The sequence below is a fragment of the Choloepus didactylus genome, chromosome 17, assembly GCF_015220235.1.
Source record: "Choloepus didactylus isolate mChoDid1 chromosome 17, mChoDid1.pri, whole genome shotgun sequence".
In the NCBI taxonomy this organism is placed as follows: Eukaryota; Metazoa; Chordata; class Mammalia; order Pilosa; family Megalonychidae; genus Choloepus; species Choloepus didactylus.
This window is the reverse complement of record NC_051323.1, coordinates 60,901,043-60,921,432: the sequence shown is the minus strand read 5'-3', so window position 1 is coordinate 60,921,432 and position 20,390 is coordinate 60,901,043. Positions and strand designations below refer to the sequence as shown.

Sequence of the window (20,390 nt, the reverse complement as noted above, 5' to 3'; positions counted from 1 at the left end):
TGGGTGCAGTGAGATCAGGAACTATTTCAGTGGTGATAAAAGTCAGAGAGGGGAAGGAGATTAATTGTCTGCTACACTCAAAAGCCCCTCTCTTTTGAGAAAGTAGGAGGGCTGGCTGGATTGTAGCTCTTTGGGGCGCCTCTTATGAAGTAAGTAGAGGGGAAAGATTAACCACCCCTGATTGTCAGGGAAGCCTGAGTGATTTTTGAAGATCAAATAGTGATTAATGGAAGAAATGTATCCACATCATCATTTATAGTTGCCATTTACTGACCGCTTAAGGTGTTCTAGGCCTTGTTCTATGGGCTTTACAAGAAGTACTTAATTTTTACAAACACTAAAAGTAGGTATTGTTATAATCCCCATTTGAGCAACCAGAAAACTTGCTCAAGGTCGTGCATCTATTACGCGCTGCAATGGGACTGGAGCCCAGGGGTGCAGACCTCACATCTGTGCTCGCCATCATCTTAGTTTAAATCCGCACCTCCTTGTGCTTCACCATCAACAGCACTCACCGGGATGTGGTGCTTTCCGTCTTTACGGAGCCCCAGCTCCAGCTCCCCCCATTTTGGGGTGATATGGATACAGGGCACCCTCTCATGATCTGCTAACCCTGAGGAACGGCAGAAAATGCTTGTAACTCTCGCCTCCACCCAGAATCAACTCGAGATAAATTGTTTTGATTGGACTCAGGATCAACTTGACCCAGCCAGGGGGTCAGGACAAAGTTTGGGAGATGAAGCCATGAGAGGAGAGGCCAGCCCTGTGCCCTCCCTGCAAGACGGCAGGTGTGGGTCTGGGTTTGTGTATCACCTGCCTGCCCTGGCTGTGGTTTACTGAGTCACATGAAAACCGCAGGGGTTCGCAAACTGCCTGGAGAGCTAATTATCAGCTTCATGAGCCCGGCAGTGTGCCAACTGCAGGACGCAGCCAAGAGGCGGGCAGGAGGCAAGTGCTGAGCCAGGCTGTGTTGTTATTAAATGCCACTTTCAGTACCTGCTCCATGGGCTGAGTGCCCAGGGGAAGCTGCCAGGCCTGAAGGCCCTGGAGGAAGTTAGCGCTTGGGCAGCGAGCCTCCTCCAGGAACCAGCTTCCTGCACTATCAGTAATTACCCTCCCTGAGTAAGACTGGCAGAGGACTCTCCCAATGCTACAGGTGTCCAGTTCCAGGACCACCAACTGTCCATTTTATCTCTTAATTCTCGTGTAGTCCAGAGGTTTTTGGCATCCCTCCCAACTGAGATCCTTGAGTGGGTCTGCTCTGGGGCCCCACTTACCCTAGCAAAGGTCCGGAAGCCCTGCAGGATGGGTCTGTAGCCTGTACAGCGGCACAGGTTCCCTGTGGGGTCAAGAAAAGAGCTGGGATGTTAGTGCAGGCCCCCGGGGTGGGTTAGGAGTCTGTGGCTTGGCTCAGGGCTCAGTGTGATGCTCTCTTTTACCAGCCTGCCCTTGCATATTCTATTTCCACTGCCTGCTCCTCCTTGTAGCTCTGATTTCAAAATACCTATCATCACTTCCTTCGGGAAGCCTTCCTAGAACGCTCAGACGGAGTCAGGTGCCCCTTCTCAATGCCCTCACAGTGCCTCGTCATAACTATCAGTGAGTTTACCAGACTATATTAGAAACTCTTTTCCCCATCCAAGTGCAAACTCCTGGAGAGAGAGGCAACTGTGTCTTTCACACCTGTGTCTTTGTACCTTGTACAGCGCCTGGATGTGACAGGACTGAATGAAACTGGTTGAAATAGGTGAAACATTGAAATGGCAAGTGAATGGGGAACCTTTTACAGGAACAGACACATGGTACATTGGCAGGAGGCACAAAGGAAAGCCCATGCCTTCCCATGGCTCAGATTCGTAGCCCCCTTCATCACATGCGAGCTTTGCCCTGCAGAATCCTGTTCTAGGGGAAGCTGAGAGGAAAGGAAGTCAGATTGCTAGTCCCTGTGGAGCTCCCCAAATGGCCCCTGGTGGCCTCCCATTGCAACCCCATCCCAGCCCTGGGGGAGGGCAGGAAGACACCTCAGGGAGCTGAGTACACAAGCAGGAGACCCCAGGAAGCCTCCAAACCACCCAAGTGTTTTCCAAACTAAGAAAGGGCTAACTTCCTAGCAGATCTTAGCTGCCACACTGGGGTGGGCTGCATCTGTCCTCCAAAGGGCAGTGCCTCCAAGCCCGTCTCACAAGCTGGCTGTCTCACAGGCCCTGCCCTGGCCCCTGCAGGGCCCCAGTCTCCATCCCATCATCTCCTAGGCTGTCCCTGGAGACCTGTACCTTGGAAGGCATCCTCGATCTCCTCGATGGTGGGCTCAGGCTGGTTCCGGAGCAGTGTGTACATGCTCATGACGATGCCGGGGGTGCAGAACCCACATTGGGAGCCGTGGCTTTTGGCGATTCTCTCCTAAAAGGGGCAGATGACAAAGCCGTCAGTGTTGGCAGAACCCCTCCCAGGCTCCCTGTGCGACTCAGCTGAATCAACACTCGGTGGGAGGCTGTTGGGGTAGCAGTCACTGCCCGAAGCCAAGTCCCAGGGCCCCACCTAGCCACTGTGAGCTTGGCCAGATTATTAAGATTATTATGCCTCCCTGAGCCATGGGCTCCTCATCCATAAAATGAGGACAATTCTAGTACCTGCCTCTAGAGCTGTGGTAAGGATTAAATGAGATGCTGCACATAAAATTCTCAGAATTATACCTGGCATACAGCGGGTGCCAATCAATGCTAGTCATTAGCAGAATGGGCCCTTCAAAGAATAACAACTCTTGGATCTGGAAGGGGTCTTCCTGCCCTCCATTCCCTTTATTTTATAGAAGAGGAAGCCAGCCCAGAGAATTTTAGAGATTAATACAAAATCACACGGCTGGTGAACAGAAGAGCCTGGTTTTGTTCTGCGATCCAACTCAACCGATCTTCATTAAGAATGAACTGAATACATTTTATTCCAAACTAGAACCCTGCTGTGTTCTTAAGTGAAGGCAACCCTTGAGGCCCATTGGGGACAAAAGAATTGAGAATTTACTTTATGCTTTGAATGTCACAGACTTTTCATTTAAACCTGGAATAGTTTTAGTACGCAAGTCACTCATTCACAGTGTTTGTTTGTTTTTGTCTCTTGGGGGCCCTTCTAGGTATTTCTATCAGGTAAATTGCTAGTGTGCCCTCAGGGCCTAAAATACAGATTTGTTCACTTTAGATTTACTGAGAACCTTTTACGTGGCAGGGATGGTAGAGGTACTGGGGACAGTGGCAAAGAAGAGAGACAAAGTCCCTGATCTCATGAAGCTCACACCCTAGTAGGAGAAGTACTGACAAAGCAAACAAAGAAGGAAAGTCCAGGTGGGAACCTCTGCTATGCAGAGAATGTACAGGATGACAGAGTAACTAATGGCCACTCAGTGGTCAGGAAAAAGGACCTTTCAGAGGAATTTAATAGCATGATTTGGTCTGGGGAGCAGGAGCAGCACGTGCAAATGCCCTGGGTATGGGACGAGCCCTGTGAGCTAGAGGAGCTGAGGGGCCTGCATGGCTGGAGAGGTCAGGTGCAGGCAGGGGCCGGGCCATGGGCGCCGGGTCACACAGCCCTTCGTAAGCCAGGGCAGGCGCTTGGCCTTTTATCCCAGGTGCACTGGGAAGCCATGGCAGGATTTTAAGCAGGAAGTGGTGTGACAGGATGCATGTTTTTAGAGAATCACTCCAGCTACTGCACAGAGAAGTGGTTGTAGAGCACAAGAGTGGAAGCAGAGCTCCAGGCAAGGGTGCTTGTGGCTTAGACAGAGTAACAGGAAACGGAAAGCAAATGACAGTTTTGTTGTGTGTCTTGGAGGTAGAGGGGCAGCACCTGTTGAGGCAGCGGGTGTGGGGTAGGAGGGAAAGTGAAGAATCTAAGGTGACACCTGCATTTTTGTTTTGAGCAACTGTGTAAATGGCTTTACCATTGACTCAGATGGAGGAAGAGTGGGGAAGGAAGGAGTTCGAGGCAAAAATAAAGAGTTGTTAAGTTTGAGATCAAACATCCATCCAGTGATGTCAAATAGGCAGTTGGAAATATAAGTCTAATTTCTGAGGAAAGGTCAAAGCTGCAGATATAAATGTGAATGCTATTGGCAGGTAGCTGGTAAGAAACTCACCCAGGGAGAGGGTAAAGACAAAGAAGGGGTGTGGCACTCCAACTAGTAGGGGTTGAACAGAGGAAGTGCCAGCACAAAATGCTCAGCTGGAGATAGGAGGAAAATCAGGAAAGCATAATGTCAGAAACTAAGAGAAAAACAAAATAAACAAACAAGGAGATGCTCTATAGCTAATTTGCAGCCAAAATAGAGCATCAGGATCTGTACCATTGGAAAGGGAGAGTTTTAGCCAGAATATATGGATACAATCCCTATATTTCAACTATTGATTCCTTCATTCATCTACTTTTTGCAAAGAAATTTACAAGTTAACCCTGTTGCATCCCCTGCAGGTTAAAGTTTAATGATTTCTCCCTCCCCTGCCTAAGAAATGAAGCTAAGGAGGTGAGGCAATGCCATCTCCACCCTGCCTCGACTCGCACAACTGACCCAACACTCTCCTGAGGAATCGAGCCAGCTTGCTCAACCGGAAGGCCCTGGCTCTAGGATGTCACGTAGGTGCTCAAAGAAGGTCTGATTTGAATGACATCTCCTCAAATGGACAAGGGGTCTTCAGACCTGCACATGGCTCTGGTATCTTCTGTGACTGTAGTATACCAAAGAGCCACTGCCTCAGTTTCCCCAAACAGAAAGCACTAGGAGCAGTGGTGTCCCTGCCCACGGTGCTCAGCTACCCCTTCACCCTTTGGGTTTCCACTTTGCCTAAGAGCCTCCTGCTTCTCCTCACAAGACCTCTCAGGTTACTGCCCACTCTTCCCCAGAGAGCTCCTGATTCCAATCTCTTCCCAGGGAGCCTGATAGCACCAAGGAGAAAGCCTCGGCCAGACCCTCGTAGGGCTTCAGTACCTGAGTTAGCACGTGCTAACCTCCATTTTAAGGAGGGTGGTGGCCTGCAGTCCACATTTGTGTCATCTGTGGGTGTGAGGGGATGGGGTGCAACTGGGATGCCATTCCAGAGAGCAGGGAGTGCCCCGAGAATTTGGAATCTGGCATCTAGGAAGGCAGGGGTTTCCTAAGCACACAGCTGGCACAAGGTGAGCAAAGTCTCCTCTGCCCTCCTCCTTCCAGTCCCGGAGCAGCTGGACCTCCCTGGCCGCCAGAGTCACTGGACCTCTCGGTCCTCTCCCGGTCATACAAGGCTCCACTCCCCCGGGCCACCCAAGGGAGCGTCAGGCTCAGGCGCCGCCTAGCACCGGGGGAGGTGGGGAGGGATCCCGGGCGCGAACCTGAGGCCTTGGCGTGAGGCTCTGCAGAATGGCCGCACCTCAAGAGCACCACTCCCTTTCGTCTGGTTACCTGCACAGGATGCAGCCTCGTCTTGGTGCTTCCTATTCCTTCCACAGTCGTCACGGCAACGTGGTGCAAGGAGCAGACGGGGGCCAGGCAGGCATTGACAGAAAAGTGTCTGGAAGTCCAGATTAAGGCCACTCCATTCCCCAGTCAGGTCATCAGAGCAGGTCCCAGTGCAGGACCTGGGAGGCTTCGTGAAGCTTCACGCGACTTCTCTTCATGCTACATTATGCTCGGGTTTCTTATGCACCCAAGACTCGGGGCCTTAAGCCCCGCAAAGTCCTGTGGGGTCAGACACCACCAAGTGCACCCCAGGCTGAGCTGGGGTGAGGGAGGCAGGGTCACTGGCAGCCCCTTCCCACTCAGCCCTCATCTGGAGGCCACTCGAGAGGAGGTCCTGGCAGACCCCAGCACAGAAGTGCACCCCTTTCTCTGCAGAGCCCCTCCTTAGCATCCTCTGTTTCAAAACCTCCAGTCACTTTTGCATCCCTGCTTTCACCTACCTCTATTTCTCTATCTCTCCCATTCCTCTGTGGATTGAAGGGGAGGGAAATTTCCTGGGCAACGTAAGACACCAGCTCCTTAGATGGAGCATTCTTTCATTTGCTCCTTTGTTTATCACTCATTCATTTATACCATCATCACCATTTGTTGAGTACCAAGCATACGGCAGGCTCTGCTGAGGACTGAGGATATAAAGGTAAATATGACAAAATCCATGTCCTTCAATAGCTTGCACTCAGGCTGGCAAGACAGAAGCGAGTGTGAGAGGCAATTTAAATGAGTTATGGTAAGTGCTTCTGGAGGGATGCACACAGGGCACTATGGAAACAGTGCCGACAAAGGGCACCTAACCCAGGCTTGAGAGGTCAAGGAAGGCTTCCTGGAGGAGGCGATATGTTGGCCCAGTCCTAATGAGCTAGTAAGAGTTAGCCAGGTGGAGACCAGAGACCTCGAAGAAAGAACATTCCAAACTTGGGTGCTTTGGTAGTTCACAATTGTCTCAGCATGAACAGAGTGTTGGGCAAAACTAGAGAGGAAAACTGGGGCATATCATGAAGGGCCTCGCCTGCTAAGCAAAGAGCTTGGACTTTATCCTGGGGGCAAGGGAGAGCTCTTGAAGGGCTTTATGAGGAGTGATATGGATCTGGATTTTGAAGAGCAGCAGTTTGGTCTTACCGATGGGCACGAGCCAGGAAGGTGTTTCCTAAGGCACAATTCCACAGCTCCCCTGCCAGGATCAGGTCCTGCCCAGAGCCATGAGGGTCTCGTGTATGCACACACGCTCCCACTCATGCATGCACACACATGCACTCAGACACACACACACACTCATGCTCAACACAACTCACACACCCACTCATGAGCTAATCCCTGCACCAGAGTCAACTCATGGGAAATCAACCACAAGCAAAAGATACACTATCTTGTTCTGGAGTCGATCGTATTTGGAAAGCATCACGGTGCAAGCTCCGCAGCCCCCTTCTCCACAGCCAAGCTTGGTCCCGCACAGCCCCACTGTGTGGTCAGGTTAAGGAACACAGGCTCAAGGGAAGGGGGTTGGGGTCTTCGCCTGAGCAATGCTGCACATGTGGTCACCCACAGCTACACGGGCTCAGGCCCCTCGACCTGGGGAGGCACCAGGCCCACCCCCTCCTCATTCAGAGGGGCCCCGGGAATGGGGTAGTTCCACTGCACAGAAGAGGAAAGGTGTCAGGGTCCCATCGGACACACCCAGGGATCATCCCCAGGTCTTGAGTTCTAGGGTCCTGGAGACTTCCCTCGGGGCTGGGATCTTCCAGGCATGGTCCCATATGCCCTCAACCCCATGGCTCACCAGGCAGGTAAATCACGTGACCCAAACACTGAGTGGGTGGGCAGCCATCACGCCAGCTGGGCACGCAGTGAAAACACTCGGTCCCACCTGTTCTGGGACGTGCTCAATCCCAGCGTTTCACCCAGAACCTTCTGGGCTGATGAAATCCCAAAAATTAGGGCTGCACAGGTGCTTTTGAATATCCAGCCCAAACGATATATGAATAAAAATTAAAATGAAGGAGACTTTTAAGGTCATAGATCAAAATTGGAACCATCTCTTACATGTACTTGAGGAAATAGGTAACTGACACTTTACAGTTCAAAATGCCTAAAAGGCTGTTCTAAAGAAAAGCAATAATGGCTTTCACGCAGCCTCTTTCGAATCATGTTGGGGGAAGGGTTAGCTGTCTTAAGTTATTCTTTTCACTAATCAGGATGTATGTACAACTGCACAAACTCTAGGGGCATGTGAGGACAGGCATGACAGCCCAAAGCCCAGCAAGGTCTTCCTCTAGCCTGGGGTCTTTCTGGAAGAAAGAAGTCCTTCTCTCTTGCCCAGGACTCCCAGGAATTGCACAAACAGCAGCAAGCTGCGGGGACTTCATGTTTGCATGCTAACTTTCAGTTTTGGATTTCCTTTCACATCTTCAGATTGACCTTTAACCAGTGAATTGTTATGATAAGGCATTTCTGAAGCTCTCAGGTCTTCAAAAATATACTTAAAAAAATTAAAATGATATCCACAATCTCTAAGAATGAGAGTCTGTTCCCAGACGTCCCAGGTAGACAGGCTACCTGGCGTTCCCCACAGCCTCCAGATCCTACCAAGGGATTCCTCCACTACCAAAAAGCTAACAGTCCTGACTAGATTGGAGCTGCCCACGCCAGCTCGAAATTCCTGGAAAAATGCATCATCGTCATTGACTGCCTGATAGGGGGTGGGGAACCACAGCAAAGGCCATGGATTCTGGCTCGCTTCTGTGCGTGTCAAAGCAATCCTTTGTTGTCCCCGGATGTGTCACTGGAATGGGTCTCCTGGGCCCCCTGCCTCACATCCCTCTGGGGGGCGAGGGGCCCCTTCACAGAGGGCAGGCGGAGCACAGTCCCGGAGAGTCTCCAGCACAGGTGAGAGGTGGAGACCGCGGCTCTAGGTTTCGGCCCAGGCTCTGCAACTGGTTGCCCAGAATGCACGGCCTCATCTGCGGGAAGGGAGCGTCATCCTTCCGCAGGATTGCGGGGGGATTATGTGAAATGACCCAGGCAATGCATTCAGAGCTCTGCCTGTATACAGGAAGGGCTCACTACATGGTAACTCCAATGACCAATTTTTGGTTTTGTTTTTATTCCAAGGTCTCAGAATACTTTCATGCTTGGAAAGAACAAAACGTACAGGGGATCTTACAGAACCCCTCTCCACGCTGAGGGATGAGCCTCATCCAAAGCCGCTCTACAGGTCACCCGCTCCTGGTGCCTCCAGGATCTACCGTTCCCACAATGAGTCACGCTTCTGCACAAATTCCCATCTTGGGTATCACTTTCCCAATAGACCCCCTTCCCCTCATCTTTCCCTCCACTCAAGCAGAGCTGGAATTGCTTGCCAAGGAGCCCATTTATTTATTAAGCAAAGGTCACCTAAGGAAGGAACCCTCTCCTCCCAAGGGGGAATGATCCCGAAGCTCTCTAGGCCTTATGAGGGCCTTTCAGAATATTTTATTTTTACAGATCCAGAATTTAAACTTTGGCACCACGAGAGTCTTTACTGGAAGAGAACTTAAAGAACATCAAGAACAATCCCCTCATTTGATAGCTGAAAATTTAAGAACCAGAGAGCTCATATGACTGCCCAGGGTCACACAGCTACTGAGAGACCGAACCACAGCTAAAACACCCACACTCAGACCTTGATCCGGTGCTCTCTCCTCTGCACCTCACTGCCTCCCAGCTGGTTGCTAGAAAATGATGTAAGGCCCAGAGGATGACTTCGTGTCAGCCCATCTCCCTCACTCCCACCTCAAAGTCAGGATACATTTTCTTCTCAGGTAGGCCAAGAGTGTTGTTTCTGGATCAACATTTTTATCTACCACCTGCAAGAAAAGAAATGAAAGAAAAATATATCATAGGCGCACTTAGCCATCCTTCTGTAATTTATTTCTCCCTTCTATGTCTCACCCAAGAATTAGTAGAGATAATAGGGACATTCTGCATATATCATGAAAACTAAGAGCTTTTGACAATTCCATAAAATGAGCAAGTTAAACACAAGTCAGTCTATGCACAGGCTCAGAGCCTTAAACTCTAAAATTTTGCAATAGTGCCAGGCCGGGGTCTACCACAGAACACTCAGGAGTTGCATCCGCCATGCTGGGCTGACCAAGCCAAAGCCACCTTCATATCAAATGTGTCCTCCCCTTTCCAGCCATGGGAGCACATGTGGGAGTGCCAGGGACTGCTGGCAGCCTCGCATGCAGCACCCTGGCTTCCCTCCTTGAGCATTTGTGCGCTGACCGACTATGGGGCTGCAAAAAGTCAGTCTGCTAGCTTGAACTCACAACGAAGTGTTGTATGTGATGGGGTATCACAGTCAACGATGTTAACCATCAGAAATGGAGGAGAAAACTCAAACCAAAGGCTTAATAAAGGTAGAAAAAGGTTGTCTACAAAGTGAGGTGCCAGTCCCAGATGTAAATTGTCAAAGGAAATCTATGAAAACCTGTTTAGCTACTCTTAGAGCCCTCAAGCATTATCAAGGGTACAAGGGTTTGAGTTGTCAGGTTAATTAAGGGGAGAGACTCTGTGATAAGGGTTTCTTTAGTGAGAATTGTACTATGAGCCTCTCATCTTCTGAAGGGGGAGGGGAAGAGGTATCTGCCCCTCTCTGCAAACCTGGTGAGGGGCCTTCCACAGCTCTACATATAAAGCTGGCACGCCACCTTGCAGCATGGGGTACATGGTGGTCTGTCATTTCTAAACGGCTAGAGAAAGACTAGATAGAGGAGGGGAAGAAGTGGTGACAGAGCTGGGATTACTGTGCACTCCTAGAGTTTGTAGAGCAATGGACGTGAAAGCATTTACCAAGCACCTAGCCCAGTCCATGCATGAGAGAGGGAAAGAGAGGGAGAGAGAGAGTGCTGGACTGTGGGTTTTTAATTCATAGAGGGGGCAGTGGAACCTCTGACAGAGTCTAGGTGAAGTGGACCCCCAAACCTGGAGGCTGGGGGAGAGCAGCCAGCCTGAGGACAATGCATCACTCGTGCATGAAACATGCGATAGGATGTTCCCATGGTGGTCGCTGATGAACCCTTGAAGGAAATCAGAAGAGGAAGAGTCAACTCCAAACCCCTGATGGGCCCAGAAAGCAGGAAGCCATCTTCCAACAGTGGCCATTCAATAAGAACTTGATTGCTACCCTCACCTCTCCCTCCTGAATTGAGACTGTTTGGCAACTGAAAATGCCCATAGGATTTTTTATTGACCAAAAGTAATCAAAAAAGTCACGAAACTGCTAAAATGTGCTCCTTGAATAACGTTTAAAGGGACAGTGAGAATAAAATCCATTTTCTTTAATGATTACACTCCATGAGTCCAGGTGGTTGTAATCAATACCCTAATTACAAAGATCACACAGAGAGACATGTCCTTTCTCCCAGAGAAGAAACCAGACATGCCCAAAATAAAGATCTTTAGCACTTTTCTTTTAGATGGCAGAAGGAGCTTTTGGCCACTCCACTCCCCTTCCACCTGCACCTTGATTTATCAAAAGACCCAAACACTTCCCTTGCAAAGCCTTCCCAGATCATCCCAGTTACAAGTCTTTTTCTATCCTTGAATTCCTGCAGAGAACTCCCACGCCTCTCTCACAGCTTGGCTGCAGGGCTTCCCATGGTGTAATCCATGTAGCACTCCCTAAGCAGGATGCCAATGGGCATGCCAAGGGAAAACCGCTTAGAGGTGAAGTGGGCTTAGGAAATATTGGGCTAAACAGATTTCTTCTGGGAAAACTTGAGCATCAAAACAAATAATGGAGTAATGGATGTATAACGCATTAAATATGATAAAAACCTATTAGTCCAAACTGATAATAAATTAACAAACAAATAGGGGAGGAGGGAGAGTTCTTCCTTACAGAAAAATATACTTTAAATATACTTGGCCATCTTATAATCAAAACAATAATTGACCAAGTCAAGAATCATCAGTGGATGATGAGACTAGTGGGTGTAAGTTTCATGAAGAACAAGACGTTTGTATGATCTCAAAGTATCTTCTCACAGATTATTTATTAATTACAAGTGAAAAAAGAGTAATTTGTGAAGAAACCTGGCAGACACCACTTTAACCAAGTGACCCCAGTTCGCATCAATAATGTTGGGAAAAGCTGGCAGCCTGTGCCTCCCGATACAACACAGCAAGAAAGAGCCAGCACTTCCTAATATGCCTGCCTGGAATGCAGACTCGATCTGAAACTACTTTAAGAAAGTATGAGACAAATTTGAAATGGAGGACATTGTGAAAAATAACTGGGCCTAGTCTCTTTAGAAATGTCAGTGTCACAAAACACAAAGAAAAGCTGAGGAGCTATTCCAGATTGAAAGAGAAAAGAGACATGACAATGAAATTCAACGTATGATCTAGGTCCTGGGATCGGGGGGAAAGGTTATAATTGACATTATTGGGAAATTTGAAAACATTTGTGTAAGGTCTATAGACTAGATGACAATTTTGGACTAATGTTAAATTTCCTAATTTTTATAAATGGACTGTGGTTCTGTAAGTGAATATCCTTTTTCTTAGGAAATACAAACTGAAGTATTGAGGGTTAAAAGGACATGATGTCTTCAATTTACTCTCAAATAGTTCAGAAAGAAATGTTCATACCTTATTTGTGTATTTATATTAATTATATACATAAATAAATATAGATCTATTTTTGTTTATGTATATGTGTGTGTGAGTATTGAGAGAGGATGATCAATCAAATGTGAAATGTGAACAATTGGTAAATGTGAGTAAATTCATCCTGCAACTTTTCCACAAGTTTAAAATTATTTTAAAGCACAAAGTTTAAAAACTAGATTTCTTTAATTCAGGACTTTTAATAGTCATCCATTCATTCCAGCCACATTAATTGAGCCTCAACATGCCAAGCACTGTGCCAAGTGGTTAAAGAATATCCAAGAAGAGTAACTCATGGGCTAGCTTTCTGTGAAATACATTTTGGAACATATTTCTTTGCTTAATCATAATCCACCACTTCCAGTGGTTCCTAAGCTCCTGAAGGCAAGTGCCTGGTGTTAGATACCTTATTTCTCCTTTGCATGTCCCATTGCCCCAGGCCCCGGAAGGAGTTTGCTGGATGTTGACCATTCACACGAGTGAGTGAGTGAGTGAAAGACACTCTGAGTCTCTCTGTACCTCACACCTGGGATCACCACCCGGCCCCTTAGGCTGCACCTGCCTGCCAAGTCTTCCCAGACTCCTCCGGGTGCCACAATCTCCACTCAACAGAGTGGGTGCTCAAAAAAGCAAGAGTCCTGCCCTCTGAAATGACTAACGTTACAATGATGATGAAATTCTGAGCAGCCCTTCCCCTTTGACTCCGGCACTAGGACAGAAGAAGTTGTGAAAACAAAAGTCTCTGAGGCCTAACACTGCCACCAAATACATCTGATAGGTATTTGCTTTTTTGCATCTTACACATTCTCCAGGACCACAGGTAGTGGAGAAAGTATCCTAGAGAGTGGTGTGAAACAAGGAGAGTTGGAAGCTCCCAGTCAGGAATGAGTCACCAAGCTCTAGGTAACTTCTTTGGAAACTTCTCATAGAATATCTTGTAATAAAGGGTCTGGAGCCACTTGGGAATAGAGATGGGAACAAAGTTACTCATAGCTGCCTTTTTAAACCAGGAATTTCCTTGCTTGGTCTTGTTTTCATAGCACTGCTTTCACCTCGTTACTCCTTGCATTGCCTCTCTCCCTTTCCAGCAATTTCTCAAGAGGCCCATCTTTATAAATTACAAACATGGATATTCATCACAGAAACTGACAGTAGTGGAAGCTGCCACGGATGGCAGCATTTGATGTGATGAAACCATCTAAAAACTTAAAAAATGCTTCCCTGTAGTAAAAATAAAACTTAAGGGAAAAAAAATTTCACCAACCCAGATTTATCTCAAAATTCCTTTTTCTAGATCCCGTGCAGAACAGCCAGTCATTCTTAGAAAAGAGCAGGAACTTACACTGTCACACACGAATCCATAGCTTAATAAATTATAAAACCTTAGATTTGGACAAGGCCTTGAAAGTCATCTTATCCAGCTTATAAAATTTCTACAGAAGTAGACTTTGTTTAAGTAACACTTCTAGAAAGCCAATTCAGCAACAATTTCTAGAATCTCTACAATATAATTGCTGGGTATAAAAAAATTGAAATATTGCAAGCAAAAGTCTTAGCTCTGTCCTGTCTCTTAGTTTGGGGTCAGATGTCAGCTTGAAAAAGAAGCAGCTTGGAGGAAAACGCCAAGCCCACTTCCCAGTTCCCCCTGGTGACACCACCCAAACAGAACCAAACAGCCTTTGGAGAACTGATGTTGACATTGCAGGAAATTCCTTGCTAGCCATTCAAACACATCCTGACAATGAAGTCTAGAAGCCCTGCAAAGCAATTTTAGTTCTTAAAAATTTCCTCAAAAGTTGCCTCATTCTCCAGAAAATGCCAATATAGTAAAACAGGTAATCAACCAGGCACACTGCGATCAATTACAAGGTTAGGACGTGTCCCTCCTTGCGTGCACAACTACGGCTTCGTTCTTACTAGATCTTTCATTCCCAAGGGCTGCTGCAGCAGGTAACAGCACCTCACCAGTAATGCAGGGAGGGTGGTGGAGGCTGGAAACCTACACCTGCATTAAAATTTGTGAAGATCCTCATCCTTGTGGTGTCCCGAGGACTGGTGCCCACGACATATTCCCCCACCCCCCTCCACCTACCCTTGGGTCCTGTGCATCAGTGAAGTTAATTCAAGTGGGTGACTTTGATCAAGGTGAGAAATGTGCAATATTTAGATGCAGAACTAAGTAGGAAGAAAACTGCCCTTTATGGGGAAAAAAGTATGGTTTGCCACAAGGTGTCAGCATACATCCTCACACAGTAAATCCAGGCTGGCTGCTACACACACACACACAGGCTTGATCAGAATCAAAGGCTGTGTACGTGTTCTATCCTGATATTAGCAAGAAAGCAGCAAAAGCGGCAGGAATAAACACCTAGAACCCCGCCTCCCTTGCTCGGGCCCCAGTGCCAGTGTGTCCACCTCTTGCAGAGCAACGGCTCTGAGCTCACGGATCCCTGTCTTGTTGCTTTCTCATCCCTTACTCCTTTGCCCCTAGAGCACCCTACCTGTGTTCTAACCCTGAGAAGTTTTCCCAATGTTACCAAAAAATGCAGCATACATTTGAAGAGAGAGAAAGAGAAAGAAAGGAGAATGAGGAAAAGAGAACACAAAAGAGAATAAGAACCTTCCGGAGAACACACAGCAACACCCAGGGAGAGGGGGAGCTAAAACCAAGGCCAGCTCCTGCTTACCTTCTTGCCATTCACAAAGAAAACCAACTCGTCTGCTGTCGTTTTCATCGGTCGAAGTCCTTGAACTTCAGGTGTCTCACTCCCAAAAAACACTGGCATTTTTCACTGCTCTGTAACCCGAGAGCTATGCCTCTTAATAAAATGGAGAAACGTCGGCTAACGGGAGAAAAACCAGCTTGGAGCTTCCGGGAACTGAGAGTTCTTGGCAAAAGCCACCAGTTTACATAACCAAGGAAAACGCAAACAACCACACACAGCAGGTCACAAGCCCCACAACTCTGTCAAAGAGCGCAGAGGAAAGTGCGTCCAGATCTCAGCCAGGCAGTGCCTGGAGACTGTGGGGCTTCACCCCTGCCTCCAGCAGCTAGCGTCACCCTCCCACCCGCTGCCGGTCAGGGCAGGGGAGGGCCCTCGCCAGAGTCCCTGCCCACAGCGCTGAGTCACACTACGTCCACACGTCATTTTAGCGCTCAGGTTACAGCAGCCCAGACTCTCACAACTCAGACTCATTCTCTCAAGCCTGGTGGAGCGCAGACGTCATGAGATGGGACCCCAAGGACTCGAAACCTGGGGTTTGACCTCAGCAAGTTACTTTTCACCTTCGGAGCTCATTTCTTTTTTCATCCTGTAAATGGGGCTGAGGGACAAATGATAGGTTTGGAAATTGCTTTCTATATACATAGAACCAAATATTTTTTTAAAATACATAGAACCAAAATATTTGTTATTATTTGTAAATATATTCTCAACAAACATCTCCAAAATAATCCTGAGAGCAACCCATTTTTGAAGTTTTTCTTTTATTGGTTTCTCTTAGGAAAATGCCCTCCACAAGTGGTCAGAGTGTCTCATAATAAAAATATTTCAAAGCACCAAATAAATTAAAAGGCACGTTCACATAAGCAGAGGCAGGGTCAACACAGAGCTGAACACCAACGCTTGGCCGGAACATGCTAACTCACTCACAGGTGAGCACACAGATACACAGTCCCTGAGAGCAGTCAGCGAGAAATAGGTGACAGCGTGGCCCACAGGAGATGCTCCAATATGACACATGTTGGTTTGCTTCTTCTGGCTCAGCCAGTCTTCAGCCCCCTTTTCTTATCTGGAAGTGAATATTCCTCCCTGTTACCGTGGAGCTTTGAAAACTGAAAGTGATAGAAATTTTCAGTAAGGGCCCGTGTTGTCATTCAGAAACTATTTCTGTAATAACTAGTTGGGACCGCAAATACTGATATTTGACAAAAACTTTGACTTGGCATGATTACTTCTTCAGCAAAATATTTGGATCATTTCTTTCCCTGTGATTTTTCAAGGTATTATACATAAGGAAAAAACACTCTAAAATGGGCACTTTTCCAAAACAGAAGACTTCAATATGCTTTATATGCTTTCTACATTGCAACAAATTCTCCAGTTTGGGATGAATGATTGATATTTCAGGGACTGGGATCAGGCCAACTCTAATTTATATCCCGTTGCATTAATTTCTGGGTTTATAGTATGCCCTCTGTTAGCATGTGAGGTCCCAAAAGCTACGTAAAAGCAGATGAGCTCTGAGTCCAACTGGGAACAAGTCTTCCTTCTTAGAACAGGTCTTTCTGGAAGTCACGAGATAAGAAGAGTGAAAATGCCCAAGAGCAACCTCTTTATTTCTGGAAGAGGAAGCTTCCTGAGGGCCAGGCACTCCCTGGAGCAAGGGCCCATTCGGGAAAGCTTTTGGAGCCTTCACTTGAAGGCCAGATCAGGGTGGGCAGCTGCTGTGGAGCTTTGATTGCTTTTGAGCTCCTCCACCCAGGGCTGTGTCCCCGGCTCCCTCCCAGAACCTCTCGGCAGCCCCAGGCCAGCCTCTGCAGGAGCCACTCAGGTCTGCTCCCCACCCCCACCCCTGCACTCATAGGTGCTCTCTGGTCTGAAACCTAAAGGCATCCCCAGTTCATTTGCTTGACTTACAGCAAACTGTACTTGAAAAGAAAAAAAAATCACTTTTCTTCCAAAATATTCCATTGTTCAGTCTACTTTTCGACAAAGACTGGTTTCCCTCCTATAAATGCCACGACACTCTACTCTGGATGAAAATATTTGCTGTATTATCAGAGTCTCCCTGCCCAGCACCCAAGTCCTCCCCTGTTCACCCAGACATCTATATTACTAACCAGCCCTAATAATAGTTCTTGACAACTGAAGAGCTTTTCTTTCTCATAACATGATTTCATCTGATCCTGCTAACAGCCCTAGAGGTGGGCAGGGAAGTTATTATTATCCTCCCTTTCCAGACAAAGAAAATGAGGGTTGGAGAGGTTAACGTGCCAACTGTCACACAGCTGGTGAGCGCCAGTTTCTAAATCTGTCACCCACTCCCCAGAAGAGAAATTATCTTTTCGATGATTCTTCACTAGCTACAGGACATAAAACCCAGAATTGTTAGTGGAGCATCTCAGTCTGGCTGAAATCCAGCCTTCTGGTGGGAGAAGCATCCTCTCTCACAGCTAGAGGGCAGCTCCTGAGCTCAGGAGGAGACCCATGTTTGTTGCTATGTCGCCAGAGATCAGCCTGGCCCCAGGTCTGTAAGGAATGGTCAACACTTGTTCAGTTGAGCCCACAATGCAAGAAAGGAGTTGAGTTTTCAAGAATATCTATGCCTCTGCCTTTTGCCAAAGGTGGAAATTTCTCCCATTGTTCCATATATTCTTAGCACCGTTTGTCTTCCCTCCCTAGCTCCTTTCCAGTTAGCCTTCTATCATCAATATCAGGTACCCCACTGTTGTTCCTCAGTATAAAGGCTGCATTACGCTTTTACCATTGAGGAAACCAAGCCTTTATTTCTAACATACATCTGGGAAGTAGATCCTCTTAAAATCAGGAAGCTAGGATCATCCAAAAGCAGATTTAGAACATGGAGACAGGGTCAAATCTAGAAGCACGTGAACTTCAGCCTGGATCTGTACTGCAGGCACACAAAAGCTAAAGGAATAGAAAAGACCTAGAAATGTATTTAAATCCACTTTGATCTGTCCGTATCATGCTCATCTTTTTCAATAATGTCTTTTGCACTCAATAAACTCCAAACCCCCAGGATCATTTGCTATGTTGACCATCTGGGCCTGTTGGCTTGCCAGACACGAAACAGAGTTCCACTTTCCAAACCAAGCTGCTCCAGCACAATTAAAGAAAGAGACTTACTTCTTCACTCACTCAAAGGATTGACTCATGCTCTGGAGACAATACTGCCCCATGAGTAATCGTTCACGAAAATTACTATACAATTGTCTGTACTCCCTATTCTCCTCCACTGATTTATTTTTCTTATTATCTGAAATACTATATAATGTACCTATTTGTATGTTTATTGTCTGTCTCCCTGCACCTAGCAGAATGTAAATGCAGCAGAGATAGAGATGTCTATCTGCCCACCAAATATTCATGCTCTCCTTCTCTAATGTACAGTTTTCTGCTGAGAAGCCACTTCCCAGCCAGGAGCTTCATTTCCCAGCACCCTTTTGTGCAGGGAAGCCATATAACATTAAGTTCTGGTTGTATACAACTTACAGCACTCACTCTCTTCCACGGTCTGACAGCTGGATGTCAATGCCCAGGGTGACCGTGGAAGGTCCCACTCAGACCAGGTCTCGAACGGACACAATGAGCCAAGCAGCCCCTCCTCCATCCAAGTCACCTAATTTGCTTTACCGCAACAAGAAATACACTTCTATTGTATTCGCTTACTGAGGTTCTCAGTTCGTCAGTCACAGCATCTGGTGTTACATTGACTAATGCAATAAGTACCACAAAAGCAGAGATTTTTATCTGCTGTTTTCAATGCTATATCCCCCAAGACATAGAACACTGCCTGGAAATAAGAGACATAATATTTATACAAGAGATATTCGTTGAAGAATGAGTAAATGAGAGAGAATGTCAGCAATGAGAGAAACCCGGTTTTAGTTAAAGGCAAGGGGAGCACAGCCTGGCTCTCCACTCAACGTTGCTGATGTTGTTATTTGCTTTGTTTTTCCTTTAAAAAGAAAGGAACCCCTTCTCCTGCAAAAACAGGTCTGTTAAACCACTGTGCAGGCCCAGACAAACAGCCCAAGAGGGATCGTGGTCCCTAAAGCAATCAGGGGAAGGGAAGAAGCTGCCTACTTCAGAGCTGTTCTCTAAAGCACGTTCGTTCAGTTTTTCCAACACTCCAGGAGAGGAAAAGGAAACTGGAGGCAACCTCTGCGGTGGCGTCTTCTCTACCACGAGCCAATCCACTGGTGCTCTGATCCATGCCTGGCTGGTGCCGTCCCCTGCTGATGGGACCTTCCTTTCCAACCTTTGTCATACTTTTGAAGGAAGTCTGTGCCCTTCTTTCCAGAACCTTGGAGGCCAGGTGATCCTTGGCAATGTGTGGGTTAATACTGAGGTGTTGGCTCTTCATGAGTAACTCCAAAGATTCATGATACAATATTCATCATTTTTCTGAAGCCTGGGTTTGAATCTTGTGAGCAAAGATGCTGCATGTAACAATAAGTCACTTAGCTCGGGAGTGAGGTCAGTTGACACCCCGTGTCTGCATCTCAGGTCCCTTTGTTCACCGAGCAATTCTCATTGAGGACTTCAAGGGGGTTGCTTATATTGTTGCCTTAATTTTATGGAGGGCTGGTGAAATGGAGACATTCGTATCTCCTTACTGATCTAGGAAGTGGCTTTAAGCTCTTTCAGGTGAGTATATAGTTCTTGCTATAAATGCTCTAACAGGAAGCATCCAGTCCCAAGACAAGTCCACTGGTCAAGGCTAAATCACAGTCACAGTCACAGAGGAGACATTTTGAAGAGGACAGAGCTTTACAAGCTGCTGATACATGCCAGATCCCAGGCCAGCTCTTCTACAGGGCTCTCACTTACCAGCCACAAAATCACTTTGAGATAGACAGAATTTCTTATTATGTAGACAGGCTCAGAATGGTTAAATAACTCACACAAGTTCAAGGCTGATAAGGGGCAGAGCCAGGATTGGAAACCAAGTCCCTCCAGTTCTAGAATCTTCTGACAGCAGTCAAAAGCAGAGGCTAGGCTTTCCTAGCTAGATGCCACCAGAATGGTCCTTTTACCTGTTCCAGGAGGTGGGGGCAGAGGAGAGACACTCTACTGCCAGAGGCCTCACCCACACTGAAGAGGCAGCAGCAGTGAAGAACTTTGGCCTTGAGAGAATCAGAGTGAAGGAGCAGAGGATGAAAACAGCCAGAAGACTGGCACATAGAATGGCAGAAACAGGCTCTGAATCCTTCAAGTCTGCCTTCTTAAAAAACACACGGATAGAGTTTTGTCTCTACTTTTACCCTTCCAGTCATAATAAAGTGCTATGGGGATGCAAATCACCCAGTGAACAGAAATCTAGCATCCTGGAGATTGCTGGCTGCAGGAATCTTGGGAAATTCCGTGAATCCAAATTAAAACGTAGGGTGTAAAAACATCACAGGGAAAGAGAAGAACCAGATGGTGTAAAGTCAATGCAATCTTGGCTGCCCCCCATCTGACAACTTGGCTCCTCGGGGGCCTAGACGAGGGTACCAGGTCCCAGCCTCACTCTG

The 20,390-nt window shown here is 47.2% G+C and overlaps 1 protein-coding gene across 2 annotated transcripts in view; it reads right to left on the bottom strand.

Moving 5' to 3' along the window:
• Positions 1-15,197, bottom strand: part of XDH (xanthine dehydrogenase) — a 60,083-nt gene extending 44,886 nt beyond the window's left edge. The window contains exons 1-6 of one of the 2 annotated variants that reach the window (XR_005212455.1): positions 14,815-15,197; positions 9,261-9,318; positions 6,838-6,934; positions 5,423-5,531; positions 2,274-2,400; positions 1,278-1,339 (exon numbers count right to left, since the gene is read on the bottom strand). Coding sequence is in view for 1 of the 2 variants with exons in the window: in XM_037807618.1 (XP_037663546.1) it covers positions 1,278-1,339; positions 2,274-2,400; positions 5,423-5,531; positions 6,838-6,934; positions 9,261-9,318; positions 14,815-14,913 (552 nt within the window). In the remaining variant the exon portion in view is untranslated. The remainder of the gene's footprint in view (positions 1-1,277; positions 1,340-2,273; positions 2,401-5,422; positions 5,532-6,837; positions 6,935-9,260; positions 9,319-14,814) is intronic. The other variant, XM_037807618.1, reaches the window with a different exon arrangement.
• Positions 15,198-20,390: the final 5,193 nt, after the last annotated feature.